This window comes from Martes martes (assembly GCF_963455335.1).
Source record: "Martes martes genome assembly, chromosome: 2".
NCBI lineage: Eukaryota > Metazoa > Chordata > Mammalia > Carnivora > Mustelidae > Martes > Martes martes.
In genome coordinates this window covers 57,066,606-57,086,026 of record NC_137889.1, presented here as the reverse complement: position 1 = coordinate 57,086,026, position 19,421 = coordinate 57,066,606, and the positions used below count along the sequence as shown (strand labels likewise).

At 38.5% G+C, this 19,421-nt stretch overlaps 1 protein-coding gene across 1 annotated transcript in view; it reads right to left on the bottom strand.

Annotated features, from left to right (window-relative positions):
- The window catches only part of PRSS51 (serine protease 51), a gene marked incomplete at its 3' end in the record, with an annotated part of 28,281 nt that extends 23,145 nt beyond the window's left edge, over nucleotides 1–5,136 (bottom strand). The window contains exons 1-3 of the mRNA XM_080796305.1: nucleotides 4,908–5,136; nucleotides 3,754–3,896; nucleotides 3,362–3,574 (exon numbers count right to left, since the gene is read on the bottom strand). Coding sequence (XP_080652431.1) covers nucleotides 3,362–3,574; nucleotides 3,754–3,896; nucleotides 4,908–5,133 — 582 coding nt within the window. The 5' untranslated portion in view covers nucleotides 5,134–5,136. The remainder of the gene's footprint in view (nucleotides 1–3,361; nucleotides 3,575–3,753; nucleotides 3,897–4,907) is intronic.
- Between the last annotated feature and the right edge of the window lie 14,285 nt (nucleotides 5,137–19,421).

Here is a 19,421-nt window from a genome sequence, read left to right as displayed (position 1 = left end):
CAAATTCTTTGAAAGACACAAATAACCAAACTGCAAAAACTCACTCAAGAATAAATAGATAGGAGTCCCTGGGTGGCTCAGTTGTTAAGTGTCTACCTTTGGCTCAGGTCATGATCCCAGGGTCCTGGGATCGACTCCTGCATCAGGCTCATTGTTCAGCAGGGAGTCTGCTTCTCCCTCAGCCTGCCACTCCCCCTACATGTGCTCTCTCTCCCTGTCTCTCTCAATCTGACAAATTAATAAATTTAAAAATCTTTAAAAAAAAAGATACCATTACAGGCCTATTAAAATAGTTAAAATCCAGAAGACTGATAATATAAAATGTTGGTGAGGATGTGGAGCCACAGAAACTCATTTATTGCTGGTGGGGATGCAAAATGGTACAATCTGGAAAAGTTTGGCAGTTTCTTACAAACTTAATTTGCTGACAATTATGCTTCATGGTATTTACCCAAATGAGTTGAAAACTTATGACCACACAGAAATCTTGCATGAATATTTTATAGCAGCTTTGCATAAAATTGCCAAAACATGGAAGTAACCAAGATGTCCTTTGATAGGTGAACAGACAACTAAACTGCAGTACATCCAGATAATGGAGTCATTTTCAACAATAAAAAAGAAATGAGCTATCAAGGTAAGAAAAGACATAGAAGAAACTTAAATTCACATTAAAACAAGTCAGTCTAAAAATAAGCCAATCTGAAAAGTCCACACACTGTATGATTCCAACTACATGACATTCCAGAAAAGGCAAAAATATGTAGGCAGTAAAAAGATCAGTAGTTGCCAGGAATTTAAGAGTAGAAGGATGAATAGGAGGAGCAGAGGTGATTTTTAAAGCAGTGAAACTATCCTGTATGATATTGTAATGGTGGACATGTCATTATACATTTGTTAAAACTTGTTGAATGTGCCACATAAAGAATGAACTCTAAACTATAAACTTCAGTTAATAATCTACCAATATTGAATTAGTAATTGTAATAAATGTGCCATACTACTGTGAAATGTTAAAAACGGGAAATTGGGAGGGGTGGTGGTATTTGGGAACTCTCCGTACTTTCTGCTCAATTTTTCTGTAAACCTGTACCTACTCAAAAAAGTATATTAACTGGTGGTTGCCAGAGGGAAGTGGGTGGGTAAAGGGTGAGATAGATAAAGGAGACCAAGGGTACACTTTTCTTGATGAGCGCTGAATAACACACAAGATCGTTGAATCATTATATTGATTTTTTTAAAAATAATATCACAGTGAATGTTAATTATAACCCAATAAAATTTTTTTGAATACCAAAAAGTCTATGAATTTTTTAAAATGTTAAAGTGAAAACAAAACAAGACAAAACAAACAAACAAAAACAGTCTTTGCAACTTTGAGTTAGGCAAAGATTTCTTAGTTACAACAATAAAAGCATGAACTATAGAAAAAAACGTTGGTAAATTGGGATTCATGAAAATTAAAAACTTTTGTGCCTCAAAAGTCATGAGGAAAGCTTTGGGTTAATAGGCACACTCATTCTCTTGATTGTGGTGATCATTTCATGAGTGTATACATATGTCAAAACTTACCTAATTCTATACTTCAATGTGTACAATTTACTGTACATGCAAAGCTGTTAAAACTTTAAAAATTTAAAAGAATGACCCAGAGAGCTTCCAATGCAGATGCCTTGGGCCTCACCCCTAGAGCTCCTAATTTTGTAAGCCTGAGATAAAATCCAGGAATCTGCATTTTTACCAGACATCCAGATAATTTTAGTCCTAGGGAGGAAGGAAATATTCCTCCAGGCTGTCTCAGACTCCACATTGCAACATCAATCCTTCTCTGGGTCTTCAGTCTGCTAGTCTTCCATTTAGATTTTAGACTTACCAGCTTCCATAATTGCATGAGTCAATTTCTTAAATAAAACTATAATTCTCTCCCTCCCCCTCATACACAATTTTTTTTCTGTTTCTCTGGAGAACTCTAATATGGTCAGTAAAATAATAATATCCCATAAAAATAATCACTATGAGACTCCTTGAAAAGATTCATAAATTTGATTGTGGCTACATAAATGTGGTTCATACACATTTGAAGACATGAACCCTACATATTTACATCCCTATATTTTTACAATGCCTGATACACATTCATTATTCACAAGGTATCTGAATGAATGAATGTTTTTCTCTTTATGGACTCCTATGGGGTGGCGTATTGTTGATTGTCTTCTTTGCATCTTCTAATTTGAGTCGTGTCCATGCCAGGTTGACTCAACCAAGAAAAAACCTTGGAAAGACTCTACCACTAGTCTCTGACTGCACTTTATAGCCCTGATCTTTAAACATTGTTTCACAATTTTCTAAAAACAAATTCTTATCCTTTGTATTTTTGTTTGGGCACACCAGCTATTCTGTTTCCCCTCAGTGACAGGACCTACTAGATTTCTTGTCCTTGAATTTTCATCCATTCCCATTTTAAAAGTAGTGACTTTGACCACTCAACAGTGGCCCTCTTTCAGTTACCCATGTCTATGGAAAGGGCAGATTTTGCTGATTCCTCCAAGCCACTTCATTAGGCTAACTTTTTACCTGGTGATATTAAGGGGAGGGAAAGAAAGGTATGATCTTTAAGTCTCAAATCATAGTCACCCTACTTTCAATTCTAAATAGGACAAGAAACTCCTGATCCTAACTCTACCATAGACTTTCCCAGCTGAGGTAAAAATGCTTTCATCCACTGGGCCAGTGGATGAAAGCATTTTTACCTCTGCTGGGAATATCCCTGAGTTTGGGTCTGTGTAAAGCACTGGGATGATGGAATTAAAACTGGTCACGAGTTTGGCAAAACTATGTTCCATGAAAGAAGTAAAAGAATTTACTCAATAACACAAAACGTGTGTTATTACTCAATAACACAAAATGTCAGAGTGTTAAAAAAGACCTTGAAATTCATCTGATCAAATCTCCTCACTCATATATAAAGAAACCAAGGTCCAAAAACATGAAGTGACTTCTCAAGGTTTGATTTCCAACACTAACCTGAAGCCTTCTTTGACCTTTTTGGAGGTCATCTTTATTCCTCTGAGATCCCCAATGTACTGCTTGTACCTCTTTTTAGTGCCGTGTTTGGTCTTGCGCCAATAGATTTACAATATTTGGGAGACCGAATGTCTAACTTCCAGGGTTTAGCAGAGAAGCTAAACTCATAGTCCGTGTTTCATAGATGTTTTTGTTAAAATGGGAGGGAAAAAAAGAGGAGGAAGAGGAGAAGTGAAGATGGGTCTAAAACTTAGTGATTTGATTTATCACTAGTGAACATGGTGGCAAGCAACATTTGAGAACCCAAGCCCAACAATAATGGGTATATTGGAACATGAAGCAGGGAGCTTCTCCAGGCTCCTGAGATGGTATAGGCTTTTCCCTCCTTTTCTGTCTCCTCCTGGATCCATTGAATAAATTGGGCGACAGACACAAACATACCGGGCCTCCCCCTGAAGCCAGATCTTGTGCCCCAACTGAAGACACCCACTTGGAAGAGCCTCTGGGTTCCATGAGTAGTACAGACCATAGGTGCCCCACTGTCTCCCTGAGAATGAGAGAATGAAGAAGGTACAGTCTGCAAGGAATCAACAGTAACTCTAAAAAGAGGGCAGGATGAGGGGGCCCTAGTGGCATGGACGAGGGCCCTCTCTCCAGGGTACTATCCTGAGAACCTAGAAAGTGGTGGGGCATGTGGAAGATGGGGCTGAGGCAGGGGCTGAGTACCTGGCAATTGCCTTTGGTGCCTGGTTCCTTCCAAGCACAAACCATGTTCCTAGAGAGCTGGTCTACTCTCTTGCTGCATTCTCTCCAGCTAATCTGCATCACTCTCAGCTTCTGCAGGTACACGTTTAAGTTGTCATGTAGGTCTGGGAAATGAGGAAGCTAGGGTGAGAATGAGTGCTGCATCAACCACTGAAAGTGGTTGATCAGGGTGGAAGCCACGGAATGATGCAAACACTTCGCAAACCATAGACTCACAGGGTAGAAAGGCCTTAGAGGTGACCTAATGTAATGCCCCACTCAATCTCCTCCTCAAGATCTCCAATAAGTGGTTCCTTCATTTCTGCTTATATGTATTCTATTTGGGAAACCCATTCCTTCTGGAAGCAGCCTACTAAACCCCCAGCACCAGTCCCTGCCAGGTAAATTTAGAATAAACTTTCTCCATGGCTCTACTATCTCTCCACAGGCATGGTTGGTCCCTGTGCTGACGTTGAGAACAACACAGCTTCTAAGTCAGTGTTGTCCAGTGTCTCTGCTAGGTCAGTGGAGAAACCAGGAAAATGACCCGCCTATTACTGCCAATTTGTGGAAAGGAAAAGACTGTAATTCCCGAGGACCTTCTAGCTTCCCCATCCCATTCCCACCCTCCCAGAGGTTCTCACTGTCTGGCCAGCCTTGCGCCCTAGGGAAAGAGTAGAGCCATTGATGACAAAGCTTGGTTGAAGAATCACTGGTTCAGTTATTTTGATCACTGACTTTCATCAAATGATAAACAGGTGGAGAGATGTACATTATAAAACAACCCATGAAGGAAGAATCCAAATTGGCTTTCTAGTGCCCAGTGTTTCTGCTGCCCCCCTCCCAAATTATTACTCTCATATTTTGAGATTCTTCTATATTCCAGGATTTCAATAGGGACTTTACAAGTATAACTACGTTTAATTTAATCCACATAACTGATTTGAGGGAGACATTGCTGTCATTCTACAGGTGAGAAAATGTGAGGGTGACAAAGGTGGAAGAACTAGCTCGAGATCACAAAGCTAGAGTCGTGAGACCAAAATTCAGACCTGAGTCTTCCAAAGCATCATGCTGTCTAGCCCAGGAAAACATAAATGTGAACTTTCTATGGATTTTGAAGGGAAGACACATACCATGCTCATAAGCTGTCACCCACTCTGCCATCCAACACCGGTCCCAGATCCTTTCCTTCTTCTGCAGACAGATGGGCATTTTGAAGTTAGTGAATTGTACTGGTGTGGCAAGCAGGAGCAAGGAGAGATCACTGTCAAGGTGGGATGGTTTATAATCTTTGTGAATAATTATCTTCTGCACTTGCTTTCTCTCCAAGTGGACATCACTGAATCTTTTGGTTCCCATGACCACGGTAATATTTCCCAATGCCACTTTTAACCTAAAAAATGAAAATAATAACTCCAAACTATAGTAACAGTTACACTACATTTCACATTTGTAGACACATTTGTAAACAGCAGAGTTCACAAGTGATACTGAGAAATCCGAAGAAGTGGATGTGTAGTGCCCTAGAGACTGGCTAACGATCAGAGTGATAGGAATCAGGAGTCCAGGCTCAAGCAAATGTCTAAGCTAGCAAATCATCAGCCCAGGAAGATTTCCCTGACCCAAAGAAAGACGAATGAATCCATTCAAGAAAATAGAATGTGAATTCCTTGACAATAGGGATTTTGACTGTCTTGTTGATTGCTATATTGCCAGCACTTGGAACAGCCCATGGTAGGTGTTTAATGAGTATGTGTACGATGAACTAACATAGTGAATTATCTGCACATATGGCAGGCAGGAGAAGGGAAAACTTGTACTGATTTTCCAATACTGGGTGCATAGTCACAACTAGCAGCCAATCTTAGGATATGGTTCCCTTAAAAGGAGAAAGTAGATATAGAAAAGAGACTTTTTGATACAAAGCCAATGGGAACAAACTGGGTGTAGAGTCCATGGGTTCACCCTTGTGTACTAATCCATTAAGCTACGCAGCCCAGACAAAATGTTGAGAAAAGGGGCCCCTGGGTGGCTCAGTGGGTTAAGTCTCTGCCTTCAGCTCAGGTCATGATCTCAGGGTCCTGGGATTGAGTCCCGCATTGGGCTCTCTGCTCAGCCTGCTTCTCCCCACTCCCCCCCATCGCCCCTACCTGCCTCTCTGCCTACTTGTGATCTCTCTCTCTGCCAAATAAATAAATAAAATCTTTTTTAAAATGTTGGGGAAATTTGATGCAAATTAAGACAATGCTTCAGAAACTTACAGGGTTCTTGGGAAGCAATGGGCAGCTGTCAAAACCCACCACCGATGTATGATTGAGCCTCCACAGAGGTGTTTCCGTGAGATCTGGATACTCACTTGCCATGGGAATTCACCTTCCTGGACTTCAAACAGTTCACGAAATGGTAACAATGATGAATTTGAAAAGGCAGGTCGGTGGCCACATTGAACTTTGAAAGAGAAACGAAAGAGCCATTTGTACATGAGGAGCATGGAGAAATCCTTCTGATCTGGTATTCTCACCATCTTCCAAATTTAGACTGGTAATGAAGCTGAGTGAAATAAATGAGCAGGCACAGAGGGGCACAGAGAGGCAGAGGCTCAGAAAACACCAGCAAAACACTCCTACTTTAATGTCTATCCCTTACATTCAAAAACCACTGTGAGACCTGGAGATGTCAGGGCAGAGATCCATCAGAAGCTATAAAGGGTTTGGGGTGGCAATGCAAAAGGGCCAAAGATATGTAGGATCCATTCAGGAGACAGCAACCATGTAGAATTTGAATAGGGAAAGTCAATATCAAGAATCATAAATTATAACGAGGAAGAACTACACACGGTCAAGAGGACTCCAAGAATACCATAAGTCTAGGGTAGAGTGAAAGGACTGAACTTGGCAGAGGAGCCCCTCCCTAAGTTTCAGGTTCAGAAATCACTGGATAATGTGTGTTTGCAGCCCAAGGGAAAACAGTTCTATTGCTACACAAGCAGGAGACATCCCTTTGAAGTACAGCTAGATTGAAGTGTAACACCCCTCCTGGTAAGCAGTAGAGGTGAGCAGGAGGGAGCTTAGGTATCAAGAGCCTGCTCATTAGCCAGAGGGCACAAGGCCTGGGATGTCCATGTCTATGTTGAGACAGCTGCAGTGAGAAGGTGTAAGGAGACTGGAAGGATTTGGGGGACCTGTCAAAGAAAAAGATATGACCACAAGGTGGCAGTAGCACACACAAGCTTTATTTAAGTAGGTCTGTAAGCCCTAGAAGCCCTTTAACAGCAGGAGACCATCCAGAAACTCCATGAGCCACCATCCAAAAGGGAAGGAGGACAAGGGAACTCCCAGGGGCAAGAGATCAGAGAAGGTGCTTAACATCTAGGTAATGTTTCTCAGCAGCAGATATGGGAGTCTCTGAGTCCAAGAGCAACTAAGGGTAAATAATGGTGTGGGTGTTGATAATCAACAGGCTTTATCTTATCTATGACTAGCATATATTGGGTGCAGTTTCACCAGGTATGCAAAACAGGTAGGCTCTCAACATCTAAAAACTGCTAAGTTGGGCTTTATTGAAAATAAATGGATGGGGCACCTGGGTGGCTCAGTCAAACAACTGCCTTTTGCCCAGGTCATGGTCCTGTAGTCCTGGGATTGAGCCCCACGTCAAGGGCTCCCTGCTCCGTGGGAAGTCTGCTTCTCCCTCTACCTCTCCCCCCTACACATGATCTCTCTTTCTTCTCTCTTTAAAAAAAAATAAATAAAATCTTAAAAAGAAAAAGAAAACAAATGGATGTGTAAAAAGTTAGAAGCCATTTTGGAGCCATTTATATATCAGGAGGTCACTAAACAGGGGACAAGGCTCAAGCTTATGACCTATGGCTGGAGCCAAGTACTTCTGGATTTCCTCTCCCCCTGCAACAATCATACTGTAGGAACAAGGAGAAACAAACAGAAGCATGCCAGACCAGAACCAGGAAAAAAGTCCCTTCCTTCTGCAGTATGTAGTATCTAGTATCTTCTGCTGAGGATAATTTTGTTTTCCAGATTAAGATATAACTGACATAGAACAGTGTGAAAATTTAATATGGACAACATGTTGATTTGATACACTTGTATATTGCAAAATGATTACCACCATAGCATTAACTAACAACTCCACCACATCCTGTTACCATTTTTTTGTAGTGAGAACATGTAAGATCTACTCTCTTAGCAACTTTCAAGTATATACTACAGTACTGTTAATCATAATCACCATATTATACATTAGGTTCCCAGAATTTATTCATCTTCTAACTGAAAATGTGGATCCTTTGACCAACCTCTTCCTATTTCTTACACCCCTGGCCCCTGATAACCACCATTCTACTCTGTTTCTATAACTTTGTTTTTTTCAGATTCCAAATATAAGTGAGACCATACAGTCTTTGTCCTTCTCTGTCTTTATTTATTTCCCTCAACATCATGCCTTCAGAGTCCATTCATGTTATTGTAAATGGCAGGAATTCCTTCTTTCCTATGACTGAATAATAGTCACATATATATCACATCTTTGTCCATTCATCCATTGACAGACACTTAGGTTGTTTCCATATCTTGGCTGTTGTGAATAATGCTGAAATGAATGTGGAAATACAGACAACTCTTTGAGATCCTGTTTTCCTTTCCTTTGGATATATACCCAGAAATGGGATTGCAAGATCATATAGCAATTCTATTCTCAATTTTTTAAGAAAACCCCATTCTGTTTTCCAAAATGGTTGCACCAATTTACATTCCCACTAACAGTGCACAAGAGTTCCCTTTTCTCTACATCCTTCCCAATTTTTTTTATCTCTTTTTTTTTTTTGATAAAAGCTACTTTAGCAGTTGTGAGGTGATATCTCATTGTGGTTTCTTTTTTTTATTTATTTCTTTTCAGTGTAACAGAATTCATTGTTTATGCACCACACCCAGTGCTCCATGCAATATGTGCCCTCCATACTACCCACCACCTGGCTCCCCCAACCTCCCAACCCCCGCCCCTTCAAAACCCTCAGATTGTTTTTCATGGTGGTTTTGATTTGAATTTTCCTGAAGATTACTGATGTCAGTGTATCTGTTCATGTTTCACCTATCTGCTGGTCATTTGTATGTCTTCTTTGGGAAAGATGTTCCCAAATTCAGTTCCTCTATCTATTTTTTAATCGAAAGAAAGTTTAAATTGTATGAATTCTTTATATAATTTGGATATTAAGCCTTTATCAGATATATGATTTGCAAATACTTTCTCCCAGTCAATATGTTGCCTTTTAGTTTGTTGACTTTTTCTTTTGCTGTGCAGAACTTTTTAGTTTGATATAGTTCCTCTTATTAATTTTTCCTTTTATTGCTTATGTTTTTGGTGTCACAACAAAAAAATTATTGCCAATAACAATGTCAAGGAATTTTTTCCCTTTGTTTTCTTCTAGGAGTTTTATGGTTTTAGTTTTTATGTTTAAGACTTTAATCCATTTCAAGTTAACTTTGATGTGCGGTATAAGGGTCCATTTAATTAATGTGACTAACCATTTTTCCAGAATCATTTATTGAAGAGACTTTTTTCCCCAGTGAGTATTCTTGACTCCCTGTCAAATATTAGCTGACCACGTATATGAGGGTTTATTTCTGGGCTGTCAGTTTGTTTCCATTGGTCTTTCTGACTAATTCTATTCCCTACAGCTTTGTGTGATGCCTCCAGCTTTGTTCTTCCTGAGAATTACGTTGGCCATTCAGGGTCTGTGATGATTCCATACAAATCTTAAGTTTTTTCTTTCTATTCCTGAGAAAGATGTTGTTGGAATTTTGATAGAGATTGTATTGATGCCATAGATGCTTTTGAATAGTATCAACATTTTAACAGTATTAATTCTGATCCATAAACATGGGATATTTTTCCATTTGTTTGTGTTTTCTTCAATTTTTTTTTTATCAAAGTTATAGTTTTCAGTGTAGAGATCTTTCATCTTTTTGGTTAACTTTATTCCTATTTTTTGATTCTATTGTGAATGGGATTATTTATTTCATTCTCAGATATAATATTGTTAGTCTACAGAAATACAACTGATTTCTCTATGTTGATCTTGTATCCTGCAAGTTTGCTGAGTTCATTGATTTGTTTTTTGGTGTAGTAAATATATTTTCTATATAAAAAATTACATCATCTGTATCCAAAACAATTTTACTTTTTCCTTTTTCATTTGGATGCCTTTTATTTTATTTTCTTGACTGATTGCTCTTGCTAGGACTTCCAGGGCTTTGCTGAGTAAATGAGAATAGGCACTTTTGTCTTGTTCCTGGCCTTAGAGGAAAAACGTTCAATTTTTCCCCATTAAGTGTAGTATTGGCTGTGGGTTTGTCATATATGGCTTTTATTATGTTGAAGTATGTTCCTTCTATACCCAGTATGTTGAGCATTTTTTCATGGAAAGCTAATGTATTTTGTCAAATGTTATTTCTGCATGTATTGAAATGATCATGTGAATTTTATCTTTCATTCAGTTAATGTGATGTGCCACATGTATTGATTTGTGAACCATTCTTTAATCTTAGGGATAAATATCACTCAGTCACAGTTTATGATCCTTTTAATGTGCTATTGAATTTTGTTTGCTAATATTTTGTTAAGAATTTGTATAATTATATTCATCAGGAATATTGGTCTGTAGGTTTTGTTTTATTTTTTCTTTTATTACATCCTTATCTGGCTCTGGTGTTAGAATATGCTGGTCTTGTGAAATGTTTGGGAATGTTCCTTCCTCTTCTATTTTTTGGAAGAGTTTGAAAGGATTGGCATTAATTCTTCTTTAAATGTTTGATAGAATGAACCATTGAAACTGTCAGGTCTTGTCCTTCTCTATGTTGGTTAGCTTTTGATTACTGGTTCAAACTTTTTTTTTTACGTTAGTCACTATATAGTACATCATTAGTTTTTGATGTAGGGTTCCGTGAATCATTGTTTGCATATAATACTCAGTGCTCCATGCAATACATGCTCTCCTTAATACTCATCACAAGGCTAACCCATCCCCCCACCCTCCTCCCCTCTAAAACCCTCAGTTTGTTTCTCAGAGTCCATAGTCTCTCATGGTTCTTCTCCCCCTCTGATTTCCCCCCCTTCATTTTTCCCTTCCTTCTCCTATTGTCCTCCATGCATTCCTTATGCTTGACAAATAGGTGAAAGCATATGATAATTGACTCTCTCTGCTTGACTTATTTCACTTAGCATAATCTCCTCCAGTCCCATCCATGTTAATGCAAAAGCTGGATATTCATCCTTTCTGATGGCTGAGTAATACTCCATTGTGTATATGGACCACATCTTCTTTATATATTTGTCTGTTGAAGGGCATCTGTGCTCTTTCCACAGTTTGGCTATTGTGGACATTGCTGCTATGAACGTTGAGATGCATATCGCCCTTCTTTTCACTACATCTGTAGTGAAAATATCTGGGGTAAATACCCAATAGTGCAATTGCTGGGTCATAGGGTAGCTCTATTTTTAATTTTTTAAAGAACCTCTACATGTTTTCCAAAGGGGCTACATCAACTTGCATCCCCACCAATAGTGTAGGAGGGTTTCCCTTTCTCCACAGCCTTCAACATTTGTTGTTTCTTGCCTTGTCTATTTTTGCCATTCTGACTTGTGTAAGGTGGTGACTCAATGTGATTTTTATTTGAATTTTCCTGATGGCTAATGACAATGGACATTTTTTCATGTGTCTGTTAGTCATTTGTATGTCTTCTTTGGAGAAGTGTCTGTTCATATCTTTTGCTCATTTTTTGACTTATTTGTTCTTTGGGTGTTGAGTTTGAGAAGTTCTTTATAGATGTTAGATATCAGCCCTTTGTCTATAGTGTCATTTGTGAATACCTTCTCCCATTGCCTCTGTTTTATTAATGGTCTCCTTTGCTGTGCAGAAGCTTTTTATTTTGATGAAGTCCCAAAAGTTCATCTTTGCTTTTGTTTCCCTTGCCTTTGGAGACGTGTCATGAAAGAAGTTGCTGTGGCTGATGGTGAAGAGGTTCCTGACTATGTTCGCCTCTAGGATTTTGATGGATTCCTGTCTCACATTGAGGTCTTTCACCCATTTTGAGTTTATCTTTGTGTATGGTGTAAGAGTATGGTTGAGTTTCATTCTTCTGTACATAGCTGTCTAATTTTTGCAGCACCATTTATTGAAGAGACTGTCTTTTTTCCACTGGATATTCTTTCCTACTTTGTCTAAGATTAGTTGGCCATAGAGTTGAGGGTCCATATCTGGACTATCTATTCTGTTCCATTGGTCTACGTGTCTGTTTTTGTGCCAGTACCATATTGTCTTGGTGATCACAGCTTTGTAATATAGCTTGAAATCAGGCAACATGATGCCCCCAGCTTTGTTTTTCTTTTTTAACATTTCCTTGGTGATTTGGGATCCTTCCTGGTTCCTTACAAATTTTAGGATTGTTTGTTCCAGCACTTTGAAAAATGCCATTGGTATTTTGATCGGGATGGTGTTGAAAGTGTAGATTGCTCTGGTAGCATAGACATTTTAACAATGTTTATTCTTCTAGTCCATGAGCATGGTATGTTTTTCTATCTTTTTGTATCTTTGATTTCTTTCATGAATGTTCTGTAGTTCCAGGAATATAGATCTTTTACCTCTTTCGTAGGTTTATTCCAAGGTATCTTATGGTTTTTGGTGCTATTGTTAATGGAATTGATGCTCTAATTTCTCTTTCTACAGTTTCATTGTTAATGTATAAGAAAGAAACTGATTTTGGTGCATTGATTTTATATTCTGCCACATTACTGAATTGCTGTATGAGTTCTAGTAATTTGGGAGTGGAGTCTTTTGAGTTTTCCACACAAAGTATCATGTCATCTGTGAAGAGAGGGAGTTTGTCTTCTTTTTGCCAATTTGAATACATTTCTTTCTTTCTTTATTTATTTCTTTTTGTTGTCTGATTGTTGTTGCTAAGATTTCTAGTACTATGTTGAACAATAGTGGTGAGAATGGACATCCTTGTCGTGTTCCTGACCTTAAGAGAGAGGCTCTCAGCATTTCCCCATTAAGAATAATATTCACTGTGAGTTTTTCATAGATGGATTTTATGAAATTGAGGAATGCTCCTTCTATACCAATACTCTGATGAGTTTTAATCAGGAAAGGATGCTGTATTTTGTTAAATGCTTTTTCTGCACCAACTGAGAGGACCATGTGGTTCTTCTCACACATATTAATGTGTTCTGTCACATTGATTGATTTGTGAATGTTGAACCACCCTTTATTCCCAGGGAAAATTCCCACCTGGTTGTAGTGGATAATCCTTTTAATACACTGTTGGATCCTAGTAGCTAGGATCTTGTTGAGAATTTTGGCATCCATGTTGATCAGGGATAGTGGTGTGAAATTTTCCTTTTTGATGGGGTCTTTGCCTGGATTGGGGATCAAGGTAATGCTGGCCTCATAGAAAGAGCCTGGAAGTTTTCCTTCTGTTTCTCTTTTTTGAAACAGCTTCAGGAAAATAGGTATTATTTCTTCTTCGAATGTTTGGTAGAATTACCCATGCAATCCATCTGGTCCTGGACTCTTTTTGAGTTTTTTTTTTTTTTAATTTCTTTTCAACATAACAGAATTCATTGTTTTTGCACCACACCCAGTGCTCCATGCAATATGTGCCCTCCTCAATACCCACTACCTGGCTCCCCCAACCTTCCACCCCCCGCCCCTTCAAAACCTTCAGATTGTTTTTCAGAGTCCACAGTCTCTCATGGTTCACCTCCCCCTCCAATTTCCCTCAACTCTCTTCTCCTCTCCATCTCCCTATGTCCTCCATGTTATTTGTTATGCCCCACAAATAAGTGAAACCATATGATAATTGACTCTCTCTGCTTGACTTATTTCACTCAGCATAATCTCACTTTTGCCCTTTGAGAATCTATGTTGTCATTAATGGTTTTCTCCAACCTAGCTATTGTCTGCATAACTGTTACCCTGAAGTCTATTTCTGACATCTTGCTTATATCTATATCCATTAATTCTGTGGCAGATGTCACAGTCTCTTAGTTTTTCCTGTGTTGGGGTTTCCTTCTCTTAGTCATTCTATTGAAGGGTGGTTGAGGGAATGTACAGAGTCCAAATTATTGACCGAAACCCAAGCGACATACACTTTTTAGTTTTATAGGGAACTTAGCGTTGTCTGCCTCTTGTTCTTCCAACCTGTCTTCTGGGGGAGGGGCCTGCCAACCTGTTACTCAGGCAACCCTGTTTGAGCAGAGTCCCCCCTATGAGGGGGGTGGGCTCAGTGAAAACTGGCTTGGGGGGGGGGGCTTTTGTTCTCTGGCATCTTTCCCTGACAGCTTTCTGCATCCCTTCTGAGAGTCAGAACAGGAGTGACCCATATCCAAACTTCTGTCTCAGAACAGAGAGATCTCAGTCTGTTCTCCACCAGAGAACCCTCCAGGCCACATTGTCTCCTGTTTTGTCTGTCCTCCTAAAAACCACAGCATCCTGTGTTGTGCTCCCCACAGCAGCACTCCCAGCCCTCACTTCCAGGTCCAGGCATGTCTCTGCCCTTTGTGCTTCTAAAACCGCCAGCCTCCTTCAGTTTGCATATGCACACCCACAGCTCAGGGTTTCAGTCTAGGGGCTGCCCTGAAGTCCTTTCCCTGCTGCTACTGGCCTGCAAGTCTGTGCCTGGTCCCCAGCACAGGAGGCTTTTGTGCTCTGATGGTGCAGGATCCCAGAGGCTCCCATCCCCTTCTGTTTATCTTCCAACATCTGCCAGCAGAATCATGGCTCCACACTTCACACCTCAAAACCAGCTGCCAGAGATATTCTGTTGGTATAGATCCAGATACATCTTCTTACATCTCAGGCTAATTTTGTGGGTATTCAGTGTGGTCTGGTAGATATCCAGCTCAATTCAGGGGACCGGTTGAAATAAGATCCTCTAATCCTCCACCATCTTGCCCTCCTCCCCTGATTCAATCTTCTTACTCATTATTGGTCTTCTCAGATTTTCTATTTCTTCATGATTCAGTTCGGTAAGTTGTATGTCCTAGGAGTATGTCCAATTTTCTAGGTTGTCTAATCTGTTGCCATATAATTTTTATGAGCCTATGTATTTTTGTAGTATAAGTTGTCGTGTCTTTTTTCATTTCTAATTTTATTATTTGAGTCTTCTTTCTTTTTTTTTCTTAGTCTAGCTAAAGGTTTGTAAATTTTGTTTATCTTTTTTAAAAAACTGACTTTTAGGGGTGCCTGGGTGGCTCAGTCTTTGGATGTCTGCCTTGAGCTCAGGTCATGATCCTGGGGTACTGTGATCAAGCCCCACATTGGGCTCCCTGCTTGGTGGGAAGCCTGCTTCTCCCTCTCTCATGCCCCCTTCTTGTATTCCCTCTCTTGCTGTGTCTCTCAAATAAGTAAATAAAATCTTAAACAAACAAACAAACAAACCTGACTTTTAGTTTTGTTGACACTGTATTGTTTTTCTGATTTCTATTTCACTTATCTTACTCTGATCTTTATTATTTCTTTCCTTCTGCTAACTATGGGCTTGATTTGTTCTTTTTCAAGTTCCCTTAAGTATAAATATAGGTTGTTTATTTGAGATCATTCTAATTTCTTAATATATCCATTTATCACTATAAACTTTCCTCTCAATTAGTTTTACCCCATCACATAATTTTTTAAAAATTTTATTTATTTGACAGACAGAGAGAGAGAAATCACAAGGAGGCAGAGAGGCAGGCAGAGGGTGGGGGGGGGGAATCAGGCTCCCCACTGAGCAGAGAGCCCGAAGAGGGGCTTGATCCCCGGACCCTGAGATCATGACCTGAGCTGGAGGCAGAAGCTTAACCCACTGAGCCACCCAGGTGCCCCATCACAAAATTTTTGACATACTGCATTTCCATTTTCATTTGTTTTGAGATATTTGTAAAATGTCTCTCTCTCTCTCTCTTTTTAAAGATTTTATTTATCTATTTGAAAGAGAGAATGAGAGAGGGAGAGAGAGAGAGCATGAAAGGGGGAAGGATCAGAGGGAGATGCACACCCCCTTATGAGAAGGGAGCCCAACGGGGGACTTGATCCTGGACTTCAGGATCACGACCTGAGCTAAAGTCAGTCTCTTAACCAACTGAGCCACCCAGGCACCCTGTAAAATGTGTCTTTTGATATCTTCTTTGACCCATTGATCTTTTTAGAAGTCTGTTGTTTAGGTTCCACATACCTGTAGATTTTTCAGCTTTTCCCTTCTTCATTTCTAACTTCATTCCATTGTTGTCAGAAAAGATAGTTTATATGATTTCAATGCTCTTCAAACTTCTAAGTTTTTTTCGTTTGTGCCATATCATACAATCTATCCTCAAGAATGTTACCTGTGCAGCCCAGAAGAATATTCTCCTGCTGTTTGTTAGAATGGTCTATACATGTTTATTAAGTTCATTTGTTCTGGATTATGATTCAATTCCAATATTTTCTTTTGATTTTTTTCTGAATGTCCTACCCATTGTTGATAATAAGGTAGTGAAATATACTATTATTATTATTGTATTTTTATCTATTTCTGTCTTCAAATCCATTAGTATTTTTTTAATATAGTCCACTGCTGCAATGTAGGTACATATATATTTACTACTGTTATATCTTCTTGATATATTGACTTTTTAATCATAATATAATGATCTTCTGAATCTCTTGTCTTTTTTAGCATAAAGTCTACTTTATCTACTTTATCTTTACCTTCATTTTTCTTTTGTTTTCCACATGCATGAAATATCCTTTTCTATCCCTCTACATTGAGCCTAGGTGTGTCTTTAGAGCTAAAATGAGTTTCCTGTAGGCAGCATGTAGTTGTTTCTTGTTTTTTTGTTTGTTTGTTTGTTTTTGTTTTTGTTTTAATCCACCCAGAATATTCTCTGCCTTTCTATTGGTAAATTTGATTCATTTATATTTAGAGTGACCATTGGTATGTTAAGGCATACTACTGTCATCATATTATTTGTCTTCTGGTTGTTTTGTATCTCCATTGTTTCTTTTTCCCTCCGTTTCTGTCTTCTTTTATAAAGTGGTGGTTTTCCGTGGTGATTTACTCTCTCCTTTTATGTTTTGTGGCTCTTCTCTAGGTTTTTAGTTTGTGGTTACCATGTGGCTTACATAAAACATCTCATATATAAAATAGTCCTTTTTATGCAGATAGCACCTAATCTTCATTTGCCTATAAACTTCCACCCTTTTACTCCTTTGCTTTTATATTTTTCATGTCACAATTTACCTTTCATTGAAAGGTAAATTCATTGAAAATTTCATTGAAAAATTATAGTAGCTATAGTTATTTTTTTTGTAGCTATAGTTATTTTAACGTTCCTTTCCTTTAGTCTTTATAATGTAATTGATTAACCCTGCATTCTAATATAGAGTTCCAGTTTCTTAATTCTGTTTATTTTTCACATTTGCTAGAGTAGTATGTACTTTCATTTGCTTTTATATCACTAATAAGGATTTTTTTTTTTTTTTCATTTCAACCTGAAGAACTCCTTTCAGCATTTCTTGCAAGGCAGATCTAGTGGTGGTGAATTCCCTGAGCTCTTGTTTGTCTGCAAGAGGTTTCATTTCTCTTTCATATCTGAAGGATATCTGGCTGGATAAAGTATTCTTGGCTGGCAAGTTTTATCTTTCAACACTTTGAACATGTCATCCAATCTCCTGGCCTGTAGATTTTCTGCTGAGAAATCTGAAGATAGCCAAATGAGTATTCCTTTGTAGATTACTTTCTTTAAAAAAAAAATAGTCTTGAACTCTACCTTGTATTGTACATAAAATTTGAAACCAAGTTGCATATCTAAATGTAAAAGATGAAAAATAAAACTTCTAGAAAATAACATAGGGAAACATCTTTATCAACCTGGGATGGGAAAATGTTAATTTAAGATATAAAATCATTTAAATTCTGGAATAATGAGAGCTAACAAATTTTCAGTATCTGCAAAGTGTCTGGCATTGTTCTCAGAGCTTTAGGCATATTTAATCTTCACAAAAACCCTAATATTGCTATTTTACAGATAAGAAAACAAATACAGAGATATTTACTAACTTATTCTGAGATCACATAGCAAGTATGTGAAGGAAATGTAATTAGTTGCTATCAGTCTAACTTCAGAACTCATTATGTTGCTACAGGTCTGATTGTGTTATAACCTGGGATGAAAATGTCCTTCTAGTACATCAAATAAAAATACTGATGAACTTTTTACATAAATTTAAAATTTTTACATTTGGTCCAAAATAGACTTTAAAGAGTGTTAAAAAATTAGGAGAAAAGATTTTGTAGCACACATAAGAGACAAAGGGTTAATGTCATTAAAATTTTAAAAAGGTCCTATGAACCAATTAACAACACCCATTCAAACAGGAAAAACGAGAAAGTTATAGGAACTAGTAATTCTCAAAAGGATAAATGCAAAATGTTACAACTAAAGAAAATGCTACAAATAAGGGAGTAAAGGGTGGTCTTGTGGCCAGATATATTTCAGAAATACCAGATTAAATAAAATTAAACTATTTTCTTCACAGTAAGATTTCTCAAAACCTTTAATATGTGAATATTCACTGTGACTCTACAGAAAAAGTACGAAATAGAAATAGAAAAATTACATTTTAAAATCTTATTTAACCATGAGGACTTTTCTAACAGGACAAGAATTCTATTGAACGTACTTGAAAATGCTGCATTAATTCATTTTCTCCTGTAATAGTCCTATAACTTTTCCCACTTTATGAGATTACATAATCTCATACAGGTGGTCTAAATTAATGAGGCCTTTATTCCACCACAACTCTGTTACTTTTCCCAGATTATTGGGCCCAGAAAGATCCTTAATACATTTTTAAAGAAGGGAGTGAAGACTTTTTATAAAGACTTCTTATAAAGTCAGTGGAGACTTTATAAAGACTAGAGAAGCAGAGGCAATTGCTAAGCTCTTGCTCCAAGTCCCCTGTATTTCCAGAACTCTGGGTCCAGACCCTGGGGGATCATTTTAAGTGGCATATTTACTAAGCCCAGAACATCTACTTTGATTAATCAGTTGTAATCTCCTCATTTCCTGAGCCATTTTCTCTAACTCATCATCCCCTCAGGACTCTGAATCAAGTCTACGGGAACCAGGTAAGAGGTTGTAGGCCTCTTTTCATCCTCTGCCCTGGGTTAGCCTGGCACAGACCTGGCTCTTCCAGGGCATGTCCCTTGAGCACCATAAGCAGTGGAATTAGAAGCTGGAGCATCTTCTTTTCATTCCAGTCCAGAATTGCCCAATCTATGCATTTAACCAAAGCTGATAAAGGGCTAGCTGCAGCTGCTTCAGTTGGGGCCATCACAAATGCATGGCAGAGATAGCCTTGGGTGACATCACAGTAAGCCCAGGGTTAGGGAGGAAACAGGGGATGCAGGGCAGCCTGGCTTAATGAGTCAATGTGCCTAATCCTATATTTCCCTATATTTCCTCCATAGTGGGGAATAAAGGGACACCATGTTAGGCAAACTTCTGTTTGCACACTCCCTTCCCCCTTTTGACTCTGAGCCTCTTGAGGAACCATGTATTCTATCATATGTTTTGGCATCAAAAAGCTATGGGTCTTTGGGTGAGTTTTCATA